Source organism: Erinaceus europaeus, chromosome 22, assembly GCF_950295315.1.
Source record: "Erinaceus europaeus chromosome 22, mEriEur2.1, whole genome shotgun sequence".
NCBI lineage: Eukaryota > Metazoa > Chordata > Mammalia > Eulipotyphla > Erinaceidae > Erinaceus > Erinaceus europaeus.
In genome coordinates, this window is record NC_080183.1 from 5,926,522 (window position 1) to 5,951,497 (window position 24,976).

The window sequence follows — 24,976 nt, forward strand, 5'->3', positions numbered from 1 at the left end:
CAACTTATTCAAGAGTTTCTCTAGCACAGAAGGGCTTCTTCTTGGGGACACCATGCTAACTTTTAAGTATACTTTGCAGACCACGTGACCGAAAGCGCTCAGAAGTGGAGTATATTAACAAGTACAGAGAGCTGGAGGCCCAGCAGCTGGACCTGCCCACCCCCCGGGATGCCCCCCGCAGGCCAGGTAAGCAGCCGTCTACACCCCAGATCCGCGAGCTGGAGTGGAGCTGGAACAGCAGAGGCCAGTGGGGCGTCGGGGTATGGGCAGTGGGAGCCAGGAGAGCAGGAGGCTTCTGTCAGTAGAAGTGAGAAAGAGGTGGGTGTGCCTTCTTCCTGGAGTGAGTCGGGACTCTGCCTTCCAGACCAGAGTCAGGGAACTAAAAAAGCTGCTGGCTGGTGCTGACTTGTCCCAGCAGTGTTGGAACACTGGTGTGGTTACAGTGCACACCTCTCTCTACTTGTGTCCGTTTGTCTGTACTCATAGCACAAACTTGCTTCCACGCCTCTGCCAGCTGAGGGCCCCTGCTGCCTACCCACTCTTGGGAAGTGCAATGACCTCGTACTCTGACTATTTGTGTCTCTTGTTGCTGGGGCTTCACAGCTCCTGGTTCCAAGGGGGCAGCTCCAGGGGGGCCAGGTGGTGGCACACCAGGCTAAACGCACACTTTACAGTGCTCAAGGACCTGGGTTCAAGCCCCCGGGTCCCCACTTGCAGGGGAAAGCTTCACAAGTGGTAGAGCAAGGCTGCAGATATCTCTCTGTATCTCTCTCCACTCCTTCTCTCTCAGTTTCTCTCTGTCTGTATCCAATAATAAATAAGTAAAATATTAAAAAGACATTTAAAAAAAAAGGAGAGAGGGACAGGGACAGTGAGACAGCATAGCACCAAAACACCCCCCAGCATGGCATGGGCTGGCTGGGCCGCACTTGAATCCAGATCATGGGCACAGCACAACACAGCAGGGGCCGTCCCAGGAGAGCTGTCTTTTCCCTGTCACAAATACTTTCTGATTTTGGTGCTACACAGGTGTTTTGTTCGCATAAGCATCATTGAAAATTATTCCCAAGGAGTTGGGCGGTAGCGCAGCAGGTTAAGAGCACGTGGCACAAAGTACAAGGACCAGCATAAGGATCCGGGTTTGAGCCCCCTGCTCCCCACCTGCAGGGGCGTCACTTCACAGGCGGTGAAGCAGGTCTGCAGGTGTCTCTCTTTTTCTCCCCCTCTGTCTTCCCCTCCCCTCTCCATTTCTCTCTGTCCTATCCAACAATGATGACATCAATAGCAATAAGAACTACAACAATAAAAAGGGCAACAAAAGGGAAAATAAATAATAATAATAAAAGAAAATTATTCCTAACCAAGGATGCACATTCAGTGGAATGATTTTATATAGTTAAAAAACTAAGTCATTTAAATAGATTGAGATTTAATTGCATTTCTTAATAGCCTGTGTATGTTTCTAAACTGTGGCCTCCTGCAGGGTTTCTGTGGCTCTTGTGTGACAGTCTTGGATTTCTCCGGGGACAGTGTCTGGGTTGTGATTAAATGCTGTGGTGCCACCTCCTTTTAATTTGGTGATATTTTTAGTGGTGTCTCCACCCCTTACAGCTTTTCCTCTAGTTTAGAAGATCTGCCTATGTGGGCTATATAATATCTGAAAATGGAAGCACTTGAGTTTGTTTTAATTTTATCTTCATAATACATCGCACACTTGGAGAAAGTGAGATGTTTATTTTGAAGATTTAATTTTATGGTTGAAGCAGTAATGCAGTAATTAAGCTTACTTTCTATACTGTAGAGTGTCTAAATTCTTTTTATTTTCTTTTATTTTTAAAAAGGAAACACTGACAAAAACTATAGGATAAGAAGGGTATAACTCCACACAATTCCCACCACCAGAACTCCGTATCCCATCCACTCCCTTGATAGTTGTCAAGAGTGTCTAAATTCTAAGATGAGAAGTATGATTAAGTTCTCCAGTTCAGATTTATTACACAGGATGGGGAGATAGCACAATGGCTGTGCAAAGAGACTGTCATGCCTGAGGTTCCAGAGTTTCAGGTTCAGTCCCCCATGCCACCATAAGCCAGAGCTGAACGATATTCTGATAAATAAGAAAGATCAACCAATGAACCAAACAAAACACCAAATTCATGACCCGTCTAGAACCCTCACTGCTAGCTTAGGTAGACTCTGGATTTGGTGGGGATGATGTGGTGAGGTGGCTTAGTAGAAACTAGCATTTTTTTTCCTGGTTTCTGGTTTTCCCAAGTTGATGTGCAGTATTTTAATGTTAGTACCCTGGGAAAAAGAGAGAATAAGAAAACGAACAGCAAGTGTTCAGGTCCAAGCATTTCTCCTGTCACCTTTGGGTCATGTCATTTGCCTTGGTAGCTTGTTGATCTGCCCGGAACGACCTGTTTTCTTGCTCCCCTCTAGCCTGCCGCCTTCATTTCTGGTTTTCTGATTCTGTTGCTGCTGCACAGATGGAAGGCCCAGTGAGCCGGTGCCCTCCCCCATCTGCCTTCAGGCGCGGCTGTGCTGGGGCTGCGGCTCAGTGACCCCAAAACGTCAGAGCGAGTTGTGTGTACCATAGAGAAAGGACTAAGCTTAGATAGAACAGTCATGGCTTCTAGAAAGTCTCTGTCTCTCAGAGTCGCAGCCTTCGAAGTGCATGGCATCCAGGCCCGCAGGTCACAGCAGGGTTGTCAGAGCAGCGGGCTTGGTTAGCGTGCTCTCAGCCAGGCGGGGGCCCTCAGCAAAAAGCCACGAGGGTGTGGGATGTGTGTGGGTGTGGGAATGGGGGGTGGGGGGAGAGGGACTGGCGAGTCTAAATGCTCATTTGTTTTGGAAGCAAAAACAGTTTCTCAAGTTTGTATCCTGTGGATCTGGGTGCTTTGTTGAACTGCCAAGTCCTGATTGGGGTGGCACTGGTGGCCCAGCGAAAGGACAGTCTGTGTGTGAGATGCCGGGGCTGGCCAGCTTTGGGCCACATGCCTGCTGGGAGTCACAGGCCACGCCTGGCTGTTCCCTACCATTTCACTCTAGGAACAAGAACACACAGTTAGCATGGTGGAGAATGCTACTGAACGCAGATAGAAGTGCGTTCCCGCGCAGCATTTTGGTGCTGTCTTCAGGTGGTAGGCTCTGTAGGCCTTTCATCTTAGGAAGCTCCACTAGAGGCACAGAGCTGAGGGCTGTGACAGGCAGGAGGACATGTTCAGGCTTTCTCTGTGACCCAGTGCATACTGCAGGAGCTGCGCATCTGCCGCAGACTGCGGCTCTGTGGGTATGCACACGTGCTGCGCTGTAGGTTAGCTGCAGTGCCTGGCTTCCTTGTCTGCTTTCGGATAGCGGCACTGTGTGTGTCTTTCTCCATCCAGGTCTGCGGCCGGCCAAATCTGGCAGTGTGACTTGTGTCCCCAAGACAGCGTACAAATATCCTGACCTGCCCATCAGTCGCTGTAAAGAAGAGGTAACGTTGTTGTCAGCTTTTAAAATTTTTTAAAAATAATTTTTAAATGATTTTTATTATCTTTATTTATTGCATAGAGACAGCCAGAAATCAAGAGGGAAGGGGGGAAGGGAAGATAGAGAGGGAGAGAGACAGAGAGACACCTGCAACCCTGCTTCACCACTCATGAAGCTTTCCCCCTGCAGGTGCAAGGACCCCTCTAACCCGGGTCCTTGCACGTTGTAATACACGCGCTCAGCCAGGTGCGCCACCACCTGGCCCCTTTTTACAATTTTTAAAAATTATCTTTATTTATTTATTGGATAGAGCCAGGTAGAAATCGAGAGGGAAGGGGGTGATAAGGAGAGAGAGAGAGAGAGACACCTGCAGCACTGCTTCACCACTTGTGAAACTTTCCCCTTGCAGATGGGGACCAAGGGATTGAACCTGGGTCCTTGCACATTATAACATGTGTGTTCAACCAGGTGCACCACCACTCGGCCCCCACTGTCATAGTTTTGCTCTCTCTCCATCCATTAATTTTTTTTCAAATGGCAAATGTAAGTGAAACAGTGGAAGATGATTGTTTAAAAATGTATCTGAAGAATTTCAACAAAATGTTAAAGTGTCATAAGCTGTGGTTTCATGTTTCTTAATAGAATTACATGGAGGTGCATTACATAATTTAAAATAATAGAAATTTAGATTAGTCAGAGCTATTGAAATCCAAGTAGTTATTTCCGCATTTATTTGCTTTACTGACAACTTTCCAGATAGAGGCAGAGGGAGAGAGAGAAAGACACCATAGCACCAGCACTTGCTCAGAGTAGGGAGGGCTGGGCTCGAACCTGCGTCAGATGCATGGCAACGCAGGATCACTGTGCAGGTGAGCTAACTTGTAGGCCCTGAGGCAGTAGTTACATTTTGGTTCATAGGTAACTCATTGCTGTTGACAGTGTAGTCGTTTTGAAAGCCTTTTTCTTAATTCTAGGTCATTTCTTTGATAGAAAGTAACTCTGTGGTCATTATCCATGGGGCCACAGGCAGTGGCAAAAGCTCACAGCTCCCACAGTACATCCTGGACCACTCCCTGCAGCGCTCAAGTTACTGCAACATTGTGGTCACCCAGCCCCGCAAGATTGGGGCCAGCAGCATTGCCCGCTGGATCAGCAGGGAGCGCGCCTGGACGCTGGGCGGCTTGGTGGGCTACCAGGTGGGCAGATGGACACTGTAGTGGGCTTGACCGTGGGAGGCCGCCGTGTTTTCCTGCTGGAGAGGCAGATGCTGCTAGAGGGCTGGGGCTTGGACAGGAAGAGTGAAACTCAGGTCTTTGGTGTGATTTGTCCTTCTTGTTCCATCACTGTGTCTGGAAGCTGTGTTGGTGCACAGTCAGCAGTGTGACTGCACACACCCAGTCCCCACTCCACCCCTGTGGCTGGAAGGTCTCGGTGTAGTGTGCGCACTGTCTTTTTTTGTTGCTTTCCCTACCTCCATTGTAAAATAGCGGTTAAATGCAACCTTTCTTTTTTTCTTTTTATCTAATTTTTTACTTATAAAAAGGAAACATTGACTAAACCATAGGATAAGAGGGGTACAACTTCACACAATTCCCACCACCAGAACTCTGCATCCCATCCCCTCCCCTGATAGCTTTCCTATTCTTTAACCCTCTGGGAGTATGGACCCAAGGTCATTGTGGGATGCAGAAGGTGGAAGGTCTGGCTTCTGTCATTGCTTCCTCGATGAACATGGGTGTTGACAGGTTGATCCATACTCCCAGCCTGCCTCTCTCTTTCCCTAGCGGGGAAGCGCTCTGGGGAAGTGGAGCTTCAGGACGCATTGGTGGGGTTGTCTGTCCAGGGAAGTCTGGTCAGCATCACGCTAGCATCTGGAACCTGGTGGTTGACAAGAGAGTTAACATACAAAGCCAAACAAATTGTTGCCCAGTCATGGACCTAAAGGCTGGAATAGTGCAGATGAAGAGTTGGGGGGCCCTCCATTTTGTAGAGAGCTAGTAGGCATATTTTAGTTAAATTCCAAAGGGTCTATGGCTATACTAGTGGTTTTTTTTTGCCTGAGCCTGAAATCTGATATGCAAGTGGATCCTAATTATTGTCTGGGGAGGTGATGTCATGGCTGGCAGAAGGACCAGAAAGCTGGATCAGGGAAGAGAGTAGCTCCCAAATACAGGAAAGGTGTATAAATATTGTTGACTGTAAATCCCATCGATATGATGTGATCTGGGGCCCATATTCAGCTTAGGAGCCTGTGTGACCTCTGCATCTCTGTAGCTCTGAGCTCACATTCTGTGGTCATAAAATGCAACTTTTTTTTTCTTTCTTTTCTTCCTCTCTTTTAACCATAGCACTGCTCAGTTCTGCCTTCCGGTGGGGCTGAACCTTTGAGGGGCCTGTGGTGCCTCAGGCTTTCTTGCATAATCATTACTCCATCTCCCTAGCCCAAATGCAACCCATTTTTTCTTTTTTTTTTTTCTTTTTATTTAAGAAAGGATTAATTAACAAAACCATAGGGTAGGAGGGGTACAACTCCACACAATTCCCACCGCCCAATCTCCATATCCCACCCCCTCCCCCGATAGCTTTCCCATTCTCTAGCCATCTGGGAGCATGGACCCAGGGTCATTGTGGGTTGCAGAAGGTGGAAGGTCTGGCTTCTGTAATTGCTTCCCCGCTGAACATGGGCGTTGACTGGTCGGTCCATACTCCCAGTCTGCCTCTCTCTTTCCCTAGTAGGGTGGGTCTCTGGGGAAGCTGAGCTCCAGGACACATTGGTGGGGTCTTCAATCGCAACCCATTTTTTCAAGGTTGGTTTTTATGAGAGAGTGAGGTGATGTATATGGGAGGGAGGGAGAGACACAGAGTGAGCATGTGTGCGTGCAAGTGAGAGAATGAGAATGAGTTTGCAAATGAGCTCTGCTGTGTGCTGTGCAGGGGATTGAACCTGTGGCTTCATGTTTACAAGTCCTGTGCTCTACCACTGAGCCAGCTCTTTTGCCCTGCACCATTTACATCTGAAAATGTTCTCTTTCTCCCTCAATGTAGGTAGGGTTAGAGAAAATAGCCACAGAAGACACTAAGCTGATCTACATGACAACTGGAGTCCTGCTTCAGAAAATCGTCAGCGCTAAGAGTCTAGTGGAGTTCACACACATCTTCATTGACGAGGTGAGCGCTGCCTTCCTGAGGGCCGGCCACCCTCTCCGGCCAGCCTGTCTCCACAGCCCTCATTCTGCTCAGTTTGAGCTTTCTGCCAGTCTCCTCTGGCCTGGTTCCACTACACCACTGGCTGGGGAAGTCAAGGACCAGGAAAGGACAACCTTGCTTAGCAGACAGGCTGGCAAGCACAGCCCTCAGGCCAACCTTGGCACTTCTTTCTGGAAGTCAGATCTTTATTTTTTACCATCAGGGAGGGTTGTCACTGGAGTTCAGTGCCTGTACCACGTCAGCTCTCCCTCCAGCAGTCTCTTTCTTTCTTTTTTTTGTCTCCAGGGTTATCACTGGGGCACGGTGCATGACAAATCCACTGTTCCTGGAGGCTATTTCTTCCCTTTTGTTGCCCGTGTTGTTTATTGTTGTTGCTATTATTATTGTTGTCATTGATGTCGTTGTTGTTGGGTAGGACAGAGAGAAATCGAGAGAGGACTGGAAGACAGAGAGGGGAGAGAAAGATAGACACCTGCAGACCTGCTTCACTGCTTGTGAAGCAACCTCCCCCCTAACCCTCCCCCCCCGCAGGTGGGGAGCCGGGGGCTTGAACCGGGATCCTTAAGCAGTCCGTGCGTTTTGCACCATGTACACTTAACCCACTGCGCTACCGCCTGCCCCCTTTTCCTTTCTTTCTTCCCTACTTTTCTCCCTCTTTTTATTTGATAGCAACTGAGAGACAGAGAGATGGGGGAAAGAGAGAAGGGGGTGATACCTACTCCACTGCTTGTGAAGCTTTCCCCCTGCAGGTGAGGCCTGTAGGCTGGAAATCAGGTCTCTGTGCAAGACACAGGGTGCACTCTGCTGGGTGTACAACTAACTACCCAGCCCCAGAAGTCAAGTCTTAACCAGAGTGGGCTTTGCTCTCTGCGTGGTGGCTGCTGCCCCGCAGTAGAGGAGGTTAGTGTGTGTAGAGTGCAGATGTCTGCAGCCAGCGAGCTTCAGCTGCGCGACGAACTCCAGCCTGGTGGTGATTTAAACACTTCACAGATGGTTTCCATCTAGCAGTGCAAGAACAATATTATCTTTTCTTTTTTCTTTTTTTTAATATTTACTTATTTATTCCCTTTTGTTGCCTTTGTTGCTTTATTGTTGTAGTTATTATTGTTGTCATTGTTGTTGGATAGGACAGAGAGAAATGGAGAGAGGAGGGGAAGACAGGGAGGGGGAGAGAAAGACAGACACCTGCAGACCTGCTTCACCACCTGTGAAGCAACTCCCCTGCAGGTGGGGAGCCGGGGGCTCGAACCGGGATCCTTATGCCGGTCCTTGCGCTTTGCGCCACGTGCGCTTAATCGGCTGCACGACCGCCCGACTCCCTCTTTTGTTTTTCTTAATGCAGCATTGGAAAATAAACCCAGGGTCTTGTGTTTGTATAGTACTGCTAAGAAGTCTCCTGGCCCAGATTATATTCTTCTTTTAAGATTTATTTATTTATTTTTTAATTAATTAATTTTGTAAATATTAAAAAAATTTTTATTTATTCATTTTCCCTTTTTGTTGCCCTTGTTGTTTTTATTGTTGTAGTTATTATTGTTCTTGTTGGATTGAACAGAGAGAAATGGAGAGAGGAGGGGGAGACAGAGAGCGGGAGAGAAAGACACCTGCAAACCTGCTTCACCGCTTGTAAAGTGGCCCCCCTGCATGTGGGGAGCCGAGGGCTCGAACTGGGATCCGTACACTGGTCCTTGTGCTTTGCACCACGTGCGCTTAACCCGTTGCGCTGCCGCCCGACTCCCGATTTATTTATTAATATAGAGAGCCCTAGCATCACTTTGGCCCATGAGACTAGGATCGAACTCAGGACCTCATGCTTTTAAGTCTAGTCCTCTAGTCACTGTGCTGCCTCCGGGGTTGGCCACTTTGTACTCTGTTGTTGAGAGAGAAAGGGAGAGGGAGATCCACAACAGCATGGCTCCACCATTCATGGAGCTCCCTGGTGCTGACCATGATGCACTGATGTGGCACCAGCAAGCAGGCCCAGGGTCTCACACTTGAAGGTGTGCGCTCCACCCACAAGATAGCATAGTGTACAGTCTGGGTCAGAGTTTTCCTTCTGTCTTTCCCTGAGGTCGGGATGGAGTTCTTTCCTCTGAGGCTGTCCACTGAGCCTTGGACTGACAGCTCCAGGGAGTCGACAGTGTTGGGGCTCAGCTTGGGGAGCTGCCGTGGAGCCCCCTGAGCCTGGCCTACCTGTTGCCTGTGCATCTGCCCTCTTTCCGACAGTCTCCACCAGCTCCTGGCACACAGCACCACGCCACCACCTCAGCTTCTGTGATCTTGCCTGCAGGGGGCTGCAGTCCTCTGTGCCAGAGGCTTCCTCAGTCCCCTTCCCCTCCAGGCATGGGCGCACCCCGCCCCCCCATTCTGCTTAAAGAACAAGCGGGCCAGCTGTTCCTCAGTTCCGTCTTATGACGTTACTGTCCTGTTGAGTCTTTGGGGGCACCATGGGCCCTGCCTGGTGCTGTGGGGATGCCGCTACCTTTTATTCTGTAGGTGCACGAACGAACTGAGGAAATGGACTTTCTGCTGCTGGTAGTCCGAAAACTTCTGAGAACAAACTCACGCTTTGTGAAGGTAAATCTGCTGTTACCAGTGACAGAAATATTTAGGGGGAAGATTTATTGGTTAGCGGGCTGGCTGTAGCTCAGTGGTGGAGTGCACACTTTCTTTCCACGCTTGAAGTCCTAGGCTTGCTCTCTGCTCCACTCTCCTTAGTATATAGCTATGCTTCTCTTTATTTTAACAAGAAATGTGAAAGCAGTGACCCTTCAGTTTTGTTGTCATGTTCAGCCTCCAGATCTTTCTAGTAAACAGGCTAAAGGCAGGACCAGAGTTCAGTGTACCTTAGGGTGATTCAGTTGCACGAGATTCAGAAGTATTCTCTAGGCTCTGGAAAGTGGTATAATGATAGCTGACACTCACATGGTGCTGAGTCTTGGAGCAGTGTCTAGGCAGTCACAGGCAGTGCTGTCAGAGGCTTCTGTGAGGCGTTAGAAGAATGTTCAGTGGGGAAGCAATTACAGAAGCCAGACTTCCCACCTTCTGCAACCCACAACGACCCTGGGTCCATGCTCCCGGAGGGATAGGGAATGGAAAAGCTATTGGGGAGGGGATGGGATATGGAGATTGGGTGGTGGGAATTGTGTGGAGTTGTACCCCCCCATCCTATGATTTTGTTAATGTCTCCTTTCTTTTTTTTTTTTTTTAATATTTATTTATTTATTTACTTATTCCCTTTTGTTGCCCTTGTTGTTTTATTGTTGTAGTTATTATTGTTGTTGTTGTTGTTGGATAGGACAGAGAGAAATGGAGAGAGGAGGGGAAGACAGAGAGGAGGAGAGAAAGATAGACACCTACAGACCTGCTTCACCGCCTGTGAAGCGACTCCCCTGCAGGTGGGGAGCCGGGGTTCGAACTGGGATCCTTATGCCGGTCCTTGTGCTTGCGCCACCTGCGCTTAACCCGCTGCGCTACAGCCCGACTCCCTAATGTCTCCTTTCTTAAATAAACAAATAAATAAAATAAGAAGAAGCCTTAAGAGGGAGTCCGGCAGTAGCGCAGTGGGTTAAGCACATGTGGCGCAAAGCACAAGAACCAGCATAAGGATCCTGGTTCGCACCCCGGCCCTCCACCTGCAGGGGAGTCGCTTCATAGCGGTGAAGCAGGCAGGTCTGCAGGTGTCTATCTTTCTCTCCCCCCATCTGTCTTCCCCTCCTCTTTCCATTTCTCTCTGTCCTAGCTGAGAGCGACAACAACAATAATAACTACAATAATAAAAAACAAGGGCAACAAAAGGGAAAATAAATAAATATATAAAAAGAAGAAGCCTTAAGTTATTTGAGCACGGAGGAGAGAGGCATTCCATGAAAGTCTTGACATCATTACAGCAGAAGACAAGCCTGGGACTTGAAACATCTCATTTCAGTTGTTCACTTCCTGGTCTCTGAATCTACAGGTGGTCCTGATGTCAGCCACCATCAACTGTAAAGAGTTTGCAGACTATTTTGCCGTCCCTGTCCAGAACAAGATGAACCCTGCCTACGTTTTTGAGGTGGAAGGCAAGCCTCATTCCATTGAAGAGCACTACCTCGATGACTTGGAGCACATTCATCATAACAGGGTACGTTGGAACATGTTTCTCTGACTGAGAGCCTATGTTTGCCCACATCCATTCTTGTCAGCTGTTGTGTGAGGCTCTGTCAGAAAGGGAATCCAGAGTGGAGACGGTGTGGAACAGAACTGGAGAACAAGCAGCAGGAGACGCCTGGCTTCTTTGTGAGAAACTGCAAACACAATAAGTGTATTGGGAAACCTGGTAATATGGAAAAAGTAAACATTACTCTGCAGTCAGCTACAAATTTTTAGGAGAAATTAGGTGAGAGGTAATTTTATTTCACACTTCATTTTTTAGTAAACTAATTTTTTAAAAAATATTATTTATTCCCTTTTGGTGCCCTTGTTATAGTTATTATTGTTATTGATGTCATCTTTGTTGGATAGGACAGAGAGAAATGGAGAGAGGAGGGGAAGACAGAGGGGAGAGAAAGATAGACACCTGCAGACCTGCTTCACCGCTTGTGAAGCGACTCCCCTGCAGATGGGGAGCCGGGGACTTGAACCGGGATCCTTCCACCAGTCCTTGCGCTTTGTACCACGTGTGCTTAAGCCGCTGCGCTACTGCCCGACTCCCAGTAAAATAATTTTTTAAAAGCCCAGGGCCTCATAGATGCATCCAACCACTGAGCCACTTCCCCTGCCTAGCCCTTTCTGTTTCAGAAGGAGAGAGGACAGACCCTCACTCCACTTTCTGTGGGTTTTCTTGTCTTCCCACCTCTCTCCAGTTTTGACAATGACGGTGTTTCAGGAGATGGGTGGCCAGTGCCTGGATGGGTGTCAGCTCACACAGTGCAGCCGGAGTTCGGAGTCAGGCCCTCACTGACTCTGAGAGAGAAGTGTTTCTGCCTTTTCTGGGCTGTGAAAGTCTCAGACCTTACTGCTCTGCTTTCCCTAGCCAGAGCCCACTGAACCCTCACTTCCTGTGGGGTGTGGTAGAGATGTAGACACTGAGAGGCCCTTCCTGGACACTCATGGGCAGAGGCCTGCTTTGCCCTCTGAGCCTGTGGGATCAAGGCTGCTGTTCTGTGAATGACCTGGGCTCAGCTTGCTGTGTCTTAACACACAGTGAAAAGTGGTCTGGACACGCACAAGCCATCACAAGGTCACTCTGATGGGCAGATACCAAGGGTTTGTGAGTACCCAGGCTGCCACCTGGCAGTACCAGGGCATGTATGGAGGGGCCTGACAAGCAAGGGCACTGGCTCTGGGCACACAGGGGCTCAGGCAGCTCAGTCCACGCCTCCTGAGCTGGTTTCCTGCCCAAGGGTTCTTCCTTAGACGCTGCCTTGTTCAGTGACCTCGGGAGACTGAAGACATGCATGCTGGGCACCTGAGCTGTGTGTGACACTTAGCAGGGCTCAGCTATAGGCTGCTGTTGGTTTGGGGTGTTCGTCACGTGATCTGAAAGGAGGGAGCCCCAGGATCACCTCTGTAATCCCTCCTTGGTAGGCCAACTCTTCTTTTCCGGTTTCTAGCTCTCTCCTCATCTCCTGGAGGAGCCGGTGATAACTAAAGACATGTACGACATCGCCATTGCGCTCATTCAGATGTTTGATGACATGGATGTGAAAGAAAGTGGGTAAGAGCCGCTCCTGTTGGTAAAGTGCTCTGATCACTGGGATGTAAACACTGTCACACACCTTGAAACCAGTTAGTGTCTTTGTGTGTGTGTGTGTGCTTTTTTTTTTTAATTAGTGATTTAATAGTGATATACAAAATTATAAGGTAATGGGTATAATTCCACACCGAGCCCACCACCAGAGTTCTGTGTCCCCACCTCCCTCCAGCGGAAACTGCAGTAGGTCACCGATACGGGCTGGCTTTATATGTAGCCGGCTGTGGCTGTGCCCGTGCCCGTGCCCGTGCCCGTGTCCATGTCCATGTCTGCGTCTGCATCTGTGTCTTTGCCCACTTTTTCTACAGTCCTGCTTTTGCTTTCTTTCTAACATACCTACACCTATTTCTACTTCCGAATATCCTTCCTTTTTTCCTCTTCTCTCTTTTTTAATTTTTTTATTTAAATTTTTTTTATTTATAAAAAGGAAACATTGACAAAACCATAGGATAAGAGGGGTACAGCTTCACACAATTCCCACCACCAGAACTCTGTATCCCATCCCCTCCCCTGAGAGCTTTCCTATTCTTTAACCCTCTGTGAGTATGGACCCAAGGTCATTGTGGGGTGCAGAAGGGGGAAGGTCTGGCTTCTGTCATTGCTTCCCCGATGAACATGGGTGTTGACAGGTTGATCCATACTCCCAGCCTGCCTCTCTCTTTCCCTAGTGGGGAAGGGCTCTGGGGAAGCGGAGTTCCAGGATGCATTGGTGGGGTTGTCTGTCCAGGGAAGTCTGGTTAGCATCATGCTAACATCTGGAACCTGGTGGTTGACAAGAGAGGTAACATACAAAGCCAAACAAATTGTTGACCAGTCGTGGACCTAAGGGCTGGAATAGTGCGGATGAAGAGCTGGGGGGTCCTCCATTTTGTAGATAGCTAGTAGGCATATTTTAGTTAAATTCCAAAGGGCCTGTGGCTATACTAGTTTTTAAAAAATATTTATTTATTCATTTTCCCTTTTTGTTGCCTTTGTTGTTTTATTATTGTGGTTATTGTTGTTGTTATTGATGTCTTCGTTGTTGGATAGGACAGAGAGAAATAGAGAGAGGAGGGGGAGACAGGGGGAGAGAAAGACACCTGCTTCACCACTTGTGAAACGACTCCCCTGCAGGTGGGGAGCCGGGAGCTCGAACTGGGATCCTTAGCCGGTCCTTGTGCTTTGCGCCACCTGCATTTAACCGCTGTGCTATCACCCGACTCCCGGATATACTACTTTTTTTTTTTTTCCTTTTTCTTTTTGCCTCTGAGCCTGAAATCTGATATGCCAGTGATTCAAGTTATTGTCTGGGGAGATGATGTCATGGCTGGAAAAGGAATTCCTCTTCTCTTTTCCGTAAGTGCTTGGCTTTGTCTGGCGTTTTTCAGGTTTGCTTTCATTTCAGTGATAGTATGAAAAGAAGGTTCATGTTGACAGATGCTTTGGGTCCTGCTGGAATGGGGTTACAAGAGCCCTCTGGTCATCTTTCTCCATCATTTACCCCTCTAGGAATATGGACCAAATTTCTTTTTTGGGTGCAGAAGGTAGCTTCTGTAATTGCTTCTTCACTGGACATGGATATTGGCAGGTCGATCCACACCCCATCCTGTTTCTATTTTTCCCTAGTTGGGTAGGGCTTTACAGAGGTGAGATTCCAGGAAACACTGGTGAAGTCATCTACCCAGGGAGGTCAAGATGGCATCATAGTAGCATCTGCAACTTGGTGTCTGAAAGGCAGTAAGATACAAAGCAGGACAAATTGTTTAATAAACAGAAACCAAAACGTGTGTCTTTATACTGTTAAGATAGAAGTGTTGATGCTTTTCTAGAACTCTAGTGTTGGGTGTTTTGTGGAACTAGACCCCTGTAACTCAGTATACTGTTATTAGATCACTAATAAAACATTTGTTAGCTGAAAAAGGAAGTGTAGGTGCTTTTCAGTAGCTACTTTGTGTATTTCAGAGTAGTCAGTAGCTTGCAGGTTTTCATTGAAAACTTTTTTTTTTTTTTTTGCCTCCAGGGTTATTGCTGGGGCTTGGTACCTGCACTACGAATCCACTGCTCCTGGAGGTTATTTTTCCCATTTTGTTGGCCTTGTTATTTTGCTTGTTGTAGTTGTTATTGTTATCATAGCTGTTGTTGTTGTTGGATAGGACAGAAGGAAATCGAGAGAGGAGGGGAAGACAGAGAGGAGGAGAGAAAGACAGACACCCACAGACCTGCTTCACCGCTTGCGAAGCGACCTCCTGCAGATGGGGAGCCGGGGGCTCGAACCGGGATCCTTACTCCGGCCCTTGCACTTTGCGCCACATGCGCTTAACCCGCTGCGCTACTGCCCGACTCCCTCATTGAAAACTTCTACTCGCTGAGACCTTGTCAGTCCAGTTTTGGGGCAGACAAACTTAGGAGCGATAAGCTGGGGTATCAGCACTGCTGAGTCTTTGCAGTGGGTGTGACTGGAAATAGGCTTTAAAATGTTGTGACTTGGTGTTGGGTGGTGGCTGACCTGGTAGAGTACACATCATCTGCTCAAGGACCTGTGTTCAAGCTCCAGCAGCCACATTGATGTGCCTGCAAGTGTGTGTGGGGGGGGTTCCTGAGCCGTGGAGTAGCACTAAGGCCTCTCACCTTCTCTCAGCCTCTCTCTTCCTCCAGTAGCTAAGCATGACTGTTAATGAGTGGTTGGGTTTGTGCAGGTACTGAGCCCCATGTCCTTGGGGCCACTGTCTTCTCTGAGAGTAGGAGCATCACACTGAGCGACTCATGGGAGCCTTTCAGGTTAAAAGCCTGTGATGCAAAAAAAAAAAAAAAAGCCTGCGATGCAGGGGATGGGACAGCAGCGGCATCTTAGCTGATGTCTGTGTACCTTATGTTCATAACAGGAGCAAGACCTGGTCGGGGGCCCAGTTTGTGTCGGAGCGGAGCAGCGTGTTGGTGTTTTTGCCAGGTGACTGACATATGTTTGTGACATGAACCCACAGTATTCTGGTCAGAAACTGTCTGTGTCTAGCACATGAGATGAAAAATAAGAGTCTGCTGTGTGTTTGCTCTTTTTAAACCTGGTGAATATAAACTGTGCTTTTAAGTTTGACTTCTTAATATAACCTTTGCTTTGTTAGAACGATTATGAATTTAACTTTAAAATTGAGAAATAATCAATATACAACTGTTTCAGCTGCATCAGATTATGATTCAAGGGTTCAGGTGGTAGCACAGCAGGTTAAATGCACATAGCATGAAGTGCAAGGACCGGCAAAAGGATTCCAGTTCGAGCACCTGGCTCCCCACCTGCGGGGGGGTGTGTCACTTCACAGGCGGTGAAGCAGGTCTGCAGGTGTCTATCTTTCTCTCCCTCTCTTTGTCTTCCCCTCCTCTCTGTCCTACCCAACAGCAACAGCAACGACAACAGCAATAAGGGCAACAAAATGGGAAAAATGGCCTCCAGGAATAGTGGATTCATAGTGCAGGCAGTAACCCTGGAGGCAATAACCCTGGAAGCAAAAAAAAAAAAAAAAAAATCATGATTCAATATTTGTGTATGCTGAAAAAAATTACCAAAATAAATCTAGCTAATACCCATCACCAGCATAGTTAGCAATTCTATTTTGGTGCCATGAGAACTTTTAAGATCTACTTTGAAATCGACTAGTCGGTGTCACTAACTGAAGTCGCCATGCTGGGTGTGACATCCCCAGGTTTAAAAGCTTCACTTTTTAGGGCAGTCCTGTGCACACGAGGGACATTGCCAGTGAGATCTCTCTCCTGTCTCTGGTTCTATCTCTGTCAGCCCAGGAGGGGAGAGATTGTCCGTGCCTGAAGACCTGCCCCTCACTAGGTGGTTTCTTTGCCCATGGTTTTCAGTCAGCCACTGCACATCTATCTGCGGTGTGACACACTTTGGCAAAGGGAGTAAAGTCAGATAAGAGATTTTGGACTGGGGAGACAGTGCACTAGTTCTGCAAAACAAGTCTCTCACTTCAGAGACTCTGAGGTCACCCAGGTTCAATCTCTAGCACCACCATAAGCCAGAGCTGAGCAGTGTTCTGCTGTTTCCTTCTCTGTCTGTATCTGTCTCTCTCTGTCACCGCCGCCTCTCCCTCTCTCTGTCTCTATCTCCATATATATATTTATTTATTTATTAAAATAAAAAGTAAAATTTTTTAAAGTTGTATATTAACTATATATATATATATATATATATTTCTTTTTTCTTGCCTAGGTCTGGGTGAAATCAACTACATGCATGAACTTCTTACAAACATGGTTCATAAAAGGTGGGTTTTTTTTTTAAGTGATAGAACTATATTTGAGCTTGCCCCCCCCATAGTGGGGGAGGTGTCGGTGCTGTGGTGTCTTTCCCTCTGTCCCTCTGCCTTTGCCTCTCTCTCTGAAAAAAGTTGACTCAGAGTCGTGAAGCCCCAGCAACAACAAAAATGAATGAATGAATTAGAAATAAAGTGATAAAAATATATTTTACCTACAAACCACTTTACTATTTCTGCCCTAAGTCATTTTTAGCGTCTCCACGATGGTTATTCATTTTTGTAAATGTTTCATTACATCACAGCTTTATGAAAATCTCATTTAATTAATTTTGTTTACTAGGTTACAGGTCTTTCCCCTCCATTCCAGTGTGACTTTAGAAGAACAGAATAATGTGTTTTTAAGTCCAGTGCCAGGATACAGAAAGGTAGGGAAACTGGAAGATAAACTCAAAGCACTTTAAAGAAAATCTCCTTAGCAAGTCCACTAATGAAAAATGCTATTTATGGTGGGGGAGAGAGCATGCTGGCTATGCTCTGTCCCCCACAGGTTCAATCCCCCATAGCACCATAAGCCAGAGCTGAACAGTGCCCTGGGAAAAATCAATAAATCGGTACAACAAAGAAAGAAAAATACTAACTACCATTTCAGCTTATTTGTACAGCATGTTCTGTGGCTGGTGGTCAGCCACCGGGCTGTGTGCAGAGCCCTCCTTTAAGAAGAGGTGCTTTTATTTACCAGTGCAGTTAGGACCGCTCACCTCGGGGGAAGGCCAGTCTTGTCATCTGTTTAGACTAAGGCCTGTGCTGTGGGTGTCTGTCCCTCTGGATGGCGGCTGTGCAGATGGCAGCCGCAGTTACATGCTCTGCACAGCAGGGGTTACTGTCTATGCAGAGGGGAAAATGGGGCATGTAACGCTCAGGTCTTCATGAGGGTGGGTGGTGCTGCTGGGGTACAGCCTGTGAGGGGGGATCCACAGTGGATCTGTGGGACCCTCACAGTGGGTGCAAAGTAGAATAGCTGCTTTCATGTTTGGAGTTTAGTATTTACAGTTGGAAGCTTTTATGTAGTTTTTGTGTTTGAGGTTTTTTGTAAGCTTGCTAATGGTTTCCAGTGCACAGTAACTGTGTCAGGCCCTGTCCTGTTGACAGATTATCCTGTCCACTAACATTGCCGAGAGCTCCGTCACGGTTCCTGACGTCAAGTATGGTAAGACACTCCCTGGCCTCCTCGGGACACAAGTCACAGCCCCTGTCCGCCTCTCCTTGTTTGGGAGGAGACAGCCTCTCCCCACCACCTCCTTCTGAGCATAGCTGTTCCTGAAAGCTTCTGGGGTGGCTGGGGGGGGGGGCACATCACTGCTTGCTGGGTGGCCCCCATGGGGGCCTCTGTCACTGTGCCAGCCTGGGAGTGGGCTGCATGCCACCAGCTCTTCTGCCATGTGCTTGATGGCTCTGAAAATGCCTGTTGTGTGAATTCCTGAGCCAGACCATCTGCAGTGGTGGATCTTGATGTACAGAGATAAGACCTAGCTACACACTGGTAGGGACAGACAGGCAGACTACAGTGTCCTGTAGGCAGGGGAACTAATGATCACAGTTGTTGGGAAAGGGCCCTTTTGGTTATTCAGTAGGGCATTATGGGATTCTTTTGAGGAAGTGATGTTTGAGAGACTTGGGCTGAGTGAGGCGCTGGCCAAGGGGAGGGTGGAGGGCAGGAGCCGGGCATCTGGGAGGGACCAGCAAGAGGAAAGGGGGCTTTGGTCAGTGGGACTAGGGGACTCTGGGATGAGTGCACAGACTGAGGTGGTGGTCAGAGAGGCGGGAGCCAGGGCCTGTGGTTTGGGCAGGAGGGTAGCGAGGCCAGCAGGGAAGGTGGCAGGTGGTCTTACCTCTTCATCTATGGGGAGTCTGAGACCTAAGATGGGGGGAGGCTGGGGAGCCCTGTTAGCATTGGAGATGGGAGAGGTGTTGGGACATTGTCAGAATGTTGCTGGTCCTGCGGTCATGTGTCCCTAAGTGCTGCGAGTGACTGCGGCCCCTTGATGGAGGAAGGGGAGGTCGGGAAAGACAAGTGCCGAGCCGAGGTCTTTGGGTGTTGTAAATTAACTTAAAAAGGGTTTAGGGGGATCAGGTGGTAGCGCAGTGGGTTAAGCGCATGTGGCACAAAGTGCAAGGACTGGCGGAAGGACCCTGGTTCGAGTCCCTGGCTCCCCACCTACAGGGGAGTTGCTTCACAGGTGGTGAATGAAGCAGGTCTGCAGGTGTCTGTCTTTCCCCGTCTCTGTCTTCCCTTCCTCTCTCCATTTCTCTGTCCTATCCAACAACAACAGCATCAATAACAACAACAACAATAATAACAACAAGAACAACAAAGGCAACAAAAATGGGGGGGTGGAAATAGCCTCTAGGAGCAGTGGATTCGAAGTGCTGGCACTGAGTCCTGGCAATAAACCTGGAGGCAAAAAAAAAAATTATAATAAAAAAAGGGTTTAGGTTGTTGGTGGCTGCTGCGGAGCATAAAAGGATTCCCAGTGGGAGCTGGAAACTCATTTAAACTATACAAGGTTTATTAGGGTGAAACAGGTAAAAGGCAAAATAAGCAATTACCAAGGGTTAAGAGTATGCTAGGTCCATAAAGTCTGAGTATAGTTATAAAAAGTTTAGTCCCATAAGATAAACAATCATCAGCTCTGGTAAAGGTTGCTCATGGCTGTAGAGAGGTCGAAAAGTTTACCGGCTAGCAGAGTCACACGTGTTCAGTTCCCAGGAGAAGTAGCCATGGTGGAATCTGGCGTACTTCCGTTGAGATGCTTCAGACCAGGAGAAACAGCAATAGCCAAAGAGGGAGCGTTCCAGCTGGCTGTACTTTTCTTTGTACACCAGCACAGACTGGATCCGCCCACAATCCCCCATGCGCCTGCACAGACCACTGAGTACTCTGTCACCAAGGCTGACAGCCCTGTGTCGGGACCTCCACCCATGGTTGCCGGTATACTGTGTCACCACAGTTCCCCACTTTTGATTATAGACACGGACAAGATGTACAGTCTGGGTGAGCACAGGAGAAATAAGCAAATCTTCAGTGAGTCTACGGTTACCCCTGCAGGCTCTGCCTTCACCCCCAGAGTGCGGGCACAATAACTGGGTATCAATTATGAAGACCTGTGGTCTGGTATCTGTCTAACCCCAGAGACAGTCCACCACTCAGGGAAGCTCAGAACAGAGACTTACAGAGGCGTCCCCAAGTTCAAGTAGCTCATGGGAGGCCATCGTGGCATATGCAGTGTTGGACTGCTGCAATCCATGCGTCAGCTCCTGTTCTTGTGAGGAGTTCGCAGATGAGAGGGGCTTATCTGCCAGTATGGGTGCAAGCAGGACCTGTATGAGAAACTAGAACAAATATACCTGTGCCTCAAGTCAGTGATTTTATTTCAATCACAAAGACTAGACAAATCACGAGGCATCTGCTGGAGAAGGAATAGCTCTGTGGAGAAAAGTAACGCTTAGCAGCTGTCTGATTAGAATTATGTAGTACAAAATTTAAAATATATAAGGCTGTTTGTATTCTGTTTGTGACTGAGCATCTAGCGGGGCAGTAAGGCATGCAAAATGCATGTTTAGAAGAAATGGGCCTTAATCTAGAAACATATTTAGGGTCATAGTCAGTGTAATAAGGAATGCCTCAGCAGCAAAGGCAGAGAAAGTGTTCACAAACATGGGCTGCTTTCTGTGCGACAGGTGGCATATAAAGCCTGTAACAGTGTCCACAGAGATAGGAATACATTGCAACTTAGCAAACTGAGGGCTGTGTAAAACATCCATTTTTCAGAATCAACATTAAAAAAAGTCTACTGAGATAAACACCCATAAAGGGAGGAGTCACACCAGTTTAGGCATAAAGAAACAATGGCTCATGCTGTATCAGAGAAATATCCAATAATTTAACTAGAGCTTAGCACTTAGGTAAAAGAAGGACTGGGAATTAATAGCTGGTCAGTATATGTCCTGCATGGTCAGTACCAATAATTGTAGAATATGCTTGAACTAGAGAGGTTAACTAGAGCACAGTAGCAAAACAACAGTAAAAATTATGGGGAGAGGACACCAAAAAACTGGTGGATACAGTTTCTGTTCTTTCACTTTTGGTTAAAAGACACAGATGTGTATAACAGCATACTATGATCAACAGTGGCTTTAGGATAAACTTGTGTCAATACATACATACATACCTCATATTCACATAAGTCACTTCTCCATAGAGAGGTTAAAGACATAAGTTACACAGTTAAGCAATCTATTAATATTCATGCCTGCAGTAAGTGACTATCTTTCAGAGTCATCCAATAGTCTTCATAGCTATGCAGGCTGGAGAGCCAGGGCCCCGCTTATCCGGCAGATAATTATCTTCTGCATAAGTTCTGGATGGACAGTGGATTGCCCAGTGAAAGCCTCTTTTACAGAGTGGGCATTTGGTTAAGGGAGGTTTTAAATATCTGTCCCCAGATACCTTATAATCAAACCGTTTGAGATTCATTCTGCAATTCTTTTGTAAATGACTCTCATTGCTACATTTAAAACAAACTGTGTTTTGCATGGGCTGTACTGAGCCCGCCACATATGTGGGCTGCTTAAATGCAGCCGTAACATGGACTTTATGGGTTTGAGTCTGTACCTCAGTACATGCTTTTATCATCTGAAAAATACTTAAATCTAGATCCTTAAGTGGCCCAAGAATTCCTTTACAATATTGGTTTGCATTTTCATAGGCTAATCGCTTAATTAAAATTCTGGCTGCTTCTTTATTGTCTGCTTGTGTACTGATAGCTTCTTATAACCTGCCCACAAATTCTCTGTAGGGTTCTGTGGCTTCCTGAATAACAGAGCTGAAAGCCTCTGCGTTAGTGCTAGGTAACTGATCACTTATTCTGACTGCTGATTGCACGGCAAGGTACAAGGTGCCTGTTATTTTTTCTAATGTTCATATGTTCACTGGGAGAAGTAACGGCACTCTCACCCACTAACTGACTAGGTGAGATATCTCTGGGAACCTGACCTGGCCAAACTTTATATTCCATCTCAGTGCCTTCTCCTGTAGGGAGCATGGGAAAGGCATCAAATTTAAAGCCTCGCTCAATAGGAATTTTTCTGTTATCACTGGTAGCAGGCAAATCTGGGTCTATTGTGGGTGAAGGCAAAGGAGGAGGAGGAGTTAGGAAGGGGCTGAGTGAGTCACCTGGCACAGTAGGAAGAGGTGGTAGTTGTAAGGAATCAGACATCACGTTAGAGGAAGGGGAGGAGCAAGGAGAGGAGAAAGGATTTCCATAAATTATAAGTGGCACCATGCCATTTCCCCCCCTTTCTTTTTAAATTAATATTTATTTATTTTCCCTTTTGTTGCCCTTTTTTATCATTATTGTAGTTATTATTGTCGTTGTTGTTGGATAGGACAGAGAGAAATGGAGAGAGGAAGACAGAGAGGGGGAGAGAAAGATAGACACCTGCAGACCTGCTTCACTGCCTGTGAAGCGACTTCCCTGCAGGTGGAGAGCCGGGGGCTTGAACCGGTATCCTTATGCTGGTCCTTGCACTTTGTGCCACATGTGCTTAACCCGCTGCGCTACCGCCGGACTCCCTTTTTTTTTTTTTATCCCCCCCCCCTTCTTTGTTAAAGGCATGGGTAGATCTGTAAGGTAGCTACAGGCCCAGGAGAAAAATGGGAGAACATTTGGGTTTCAGGCATGACAGAAACCGTTTGTGTCTGAGAATAGGAGGAGGTAGGAGAAATGGAATTGGAAATTTGAGGAGTAGGATTTAGGGAAGGGGAATTGGAAATTTGAGGAGTAGGATTTAGGGAATAGTCCTGCAAAGAAGCCTGTAATTGATTTAGAGCAGAAAGGCAGAGCTTATAAGTCTAGCGTTGTTTTGCTGTGACTATCCCAATATATTTCAATAAATAATCTCCAATTTGTGTCCATATCTCAACTGATATAACTGTATTCTTGGAAAGAGGTCCAGAGACCACCTCTACATCATTTAACAACTTTCTTTTTTTTAATATTTATTTATTTATTTTCCCTTCTGTTGTCCTTGTTTTTTTTTATTGTTGTTGTAATTATTGTTGTTATTGATGTCGTCATCGTTAGGACAGAGAAAAATGGAGAGAGGAGGGGAAGGCAGAGAGGGGAAGAGAAAGATAGACTTGTAGACCCTGCTTCACCGCCTGTGAAGCGACTCCCCTGCAGGTGGGGAGCCGGGGGGCTCGAACCGGGATCCTTATGCCAGTCCTTGCACTTTGCGCCACGTGTGCTTAACCCGCTGTGCTATCGTCCGACTCCGAACAACATTCTTAATTCTCGGCTAGAACACTGAATTTTACATATCTTTAAAGTTTCTTTCAACTGTCTGAGGTGAAAACTGTCTTTTTTTTTAAAATTTATTTACTCCCTTTTTTGCCCTTGTTTTATTGTTGTAGTAATTATTGTTGTTATTGATGCCATCGTTGTTGGGTAGGACAAAGAGAAATGGAGAGAGGAGGGGAAGACAGGAGGAGAGAAAGAGAGACACCTGCAGACCTGCTTCACTGCCTGTGAAGCGACTCCCCTGCAGGTGGGGAGCCGGGGGCTCAAACCTGGATCCTTATGGGGGTCTTTGTGCCACGTGCGCTTAACCCACTGTGCTACCACCCGACTCCCTACTGTCTTCTTTAGAGTGCAATATACCCATTGTGGCAGTTTAGAAAGGGTGAGAGTAAAAGAAAGCTTAAAATTAATTGTCGGTCACTTACCAAGGATTAGCAGATGTTGGGTTCCTAATCAGCTTAAAGTAAAGTGAAGTGGTAAAGGGCATGGGGATAAGAAAAAATTTAGCATGTGTGGTAAATAAAAGTCAAGGAAAAAACTGCCTTGACAGAAAAACTAACAACAACAACAAAAGAGGAGTTGGTAGCCATAGAAACACATTGGAGCAGATTAAATTCAAAGCCACATGGGGGTGGGGTTAAACTTTGAAACACGGGAGTCGGGCGGTGGCGCAGTGGGTTAAGCGCACGTGGCGCAAAGCGCAGGGACCCGCGTAAGGATCCCGGTTCGAGCCCCCGGCTCCCCACCTGCAGGGGAGTCGCTTCACGGGCGGTGAAGCAGGTCTGCAGGTGTCTGTCTTTCTCTCCCCTCTCTCTCTGTCTTCCCCTCCTCTCTCCATTTCTCTCTGTCCTATCCAACAACAAAGCAACGTCAACAATGGCAATAATAACCGCAACGAGGCTGCAACAACTAGGGCAACAAAAAGGGGGAAAAATGGCCTCCAGGAGCGGTGAATTCATGGTGCAGGCACCGAGCCCAGCAATAACCCTGGAGGAAAAAAAAAACAAAACTTTGAAACACTTTTTGGGACCCACATCAGGGATAAATCAAAGTGGACCATACATGGTAACTCAACACGTGGGAGATACAGGTAAACCACAGAGCAAAGAGTGGATAGGGCGAAATTAAAGTCGAACAGCTAAAGTGGGGTGGGAACCCGTTAAGGCAGAAAGAGAGGGCGCTGCTCTGAGCCCCTCCTTTTATGCATTCCCCTCTACGTCTCCTCCTCAGGCTGATGTACTCAAACTTCTGTTGGGGTCACAACATTTGGGGAGGGAAGTGGCAGTGAAGGATGGGTGACAGGAGGGTCCAAAGCACAAGAGTGCTCCCCTTCTGCAGGGCACTAAGAAAAGAGCCCCTGAGGCTGGCAGCCCAGTCTGCTCCGGGTACCTTGCACTCAGTACTTTGCACTCAGTACCCCAGTGATGGCCTTCAGGGTGCAGTGCAGCCATGTTGGGCCTAACAAGGATATTGTGTGTGTGTCCCCATCCTCAGGAGAATGTGTGGCCACACATTGTGTGGCCTCCTGTGCTGGGCAGTAATCGATGGCCAAGGTGTTTCCAGAAGCTTCTGGGCACGCTGGGGCTAGAGCTTTCCTGCTTCGTGTTGCTTTGTCATGTGCACTGTGGTTGTCACATGGTGTTTACACTCCTTTTTTTTTTTTTTTAAATGACAGTTATAGATTTTTGCTTGACTAGAACTCTGGTCTGTGATGAAGATACGAATTATCAGAGCCTGCGGTTGAGCTGGGCCTCTAAGACCAGCTGCGATCAGAGAAAAGGTGAGCTCATGTCCTCCAGTCGCTCAGAGCTGCTGGTGTGTCCGACTGCCTTTGAAAGTCTTGTAGGGGTTGGGCGATGGCTCACCTGGCAGAGTGCACACTGGGTCATGCGTGAGGCCCGGGTTTTGGCTCCAGGCATAGCACCGAGGGGAAGTGCCATGAACAGTGAAATGAATGG

At 47.4% G+C, this 24,976-nt stretch overlaps 1 protein-coding gene across 2 annotated transcripts in view; it reads left to right on the forward strand.

The window, feature by feature from the left end:
• Positions 1-24,976, forward strand: part of TDRD9 (tudor domain containing 9) — a 60,407-nt gene that overhangs the window by 10,855 nt on the left and 24,576 nt on the right. The window contains exons 2-13 of one of the 2 annotated variants that reach the window (XM_060181085.1): positions 68-186; positions 3,387-3,478; positions 4,449-4,670; positions 6,520-6,642; positions 9,178-9,258; positions 10,640-10,804; positions 12,276-12,379; positions 15,277-15,341; positions 16,614-16,668; positions 17,000-17,084; positions 17,809-17,866; positions 24,694-24,798. In XM_060181085.1, coding sequence (XP_060037068.1) covers positions 68-186; positions 3,387-3,478; positions 4,449-4,670; positions 6,520-6,642; positions 9,178-9,258; positions 10,640-10,804; positions 12,276-12,379; positions 15,277-15,341; positions 16,614-16,668; positions 17,000-17,084; positions 17,809-17,866; positions 24,694-24,798 — 1,274 coding nt within the window. Of the gene's footprint in view, positions 1-67; positions 187-3,386; positions 3,479-4,448; positions 4,671-6,519; positions 6,643-8,752; positions 8,956-9,177; positions 9,259-10,639; positions 10,805-12,275; positions 12,380-15,276; positions 15,342-16,613; positions 16,669-16,999; positions 17,085-17,808; positions 17,867-24,693; positions 24,799-24,976 lie in introns of those variants that run through there. The other variant, XM_060181084.1, reaches the window with a different exon arrangement.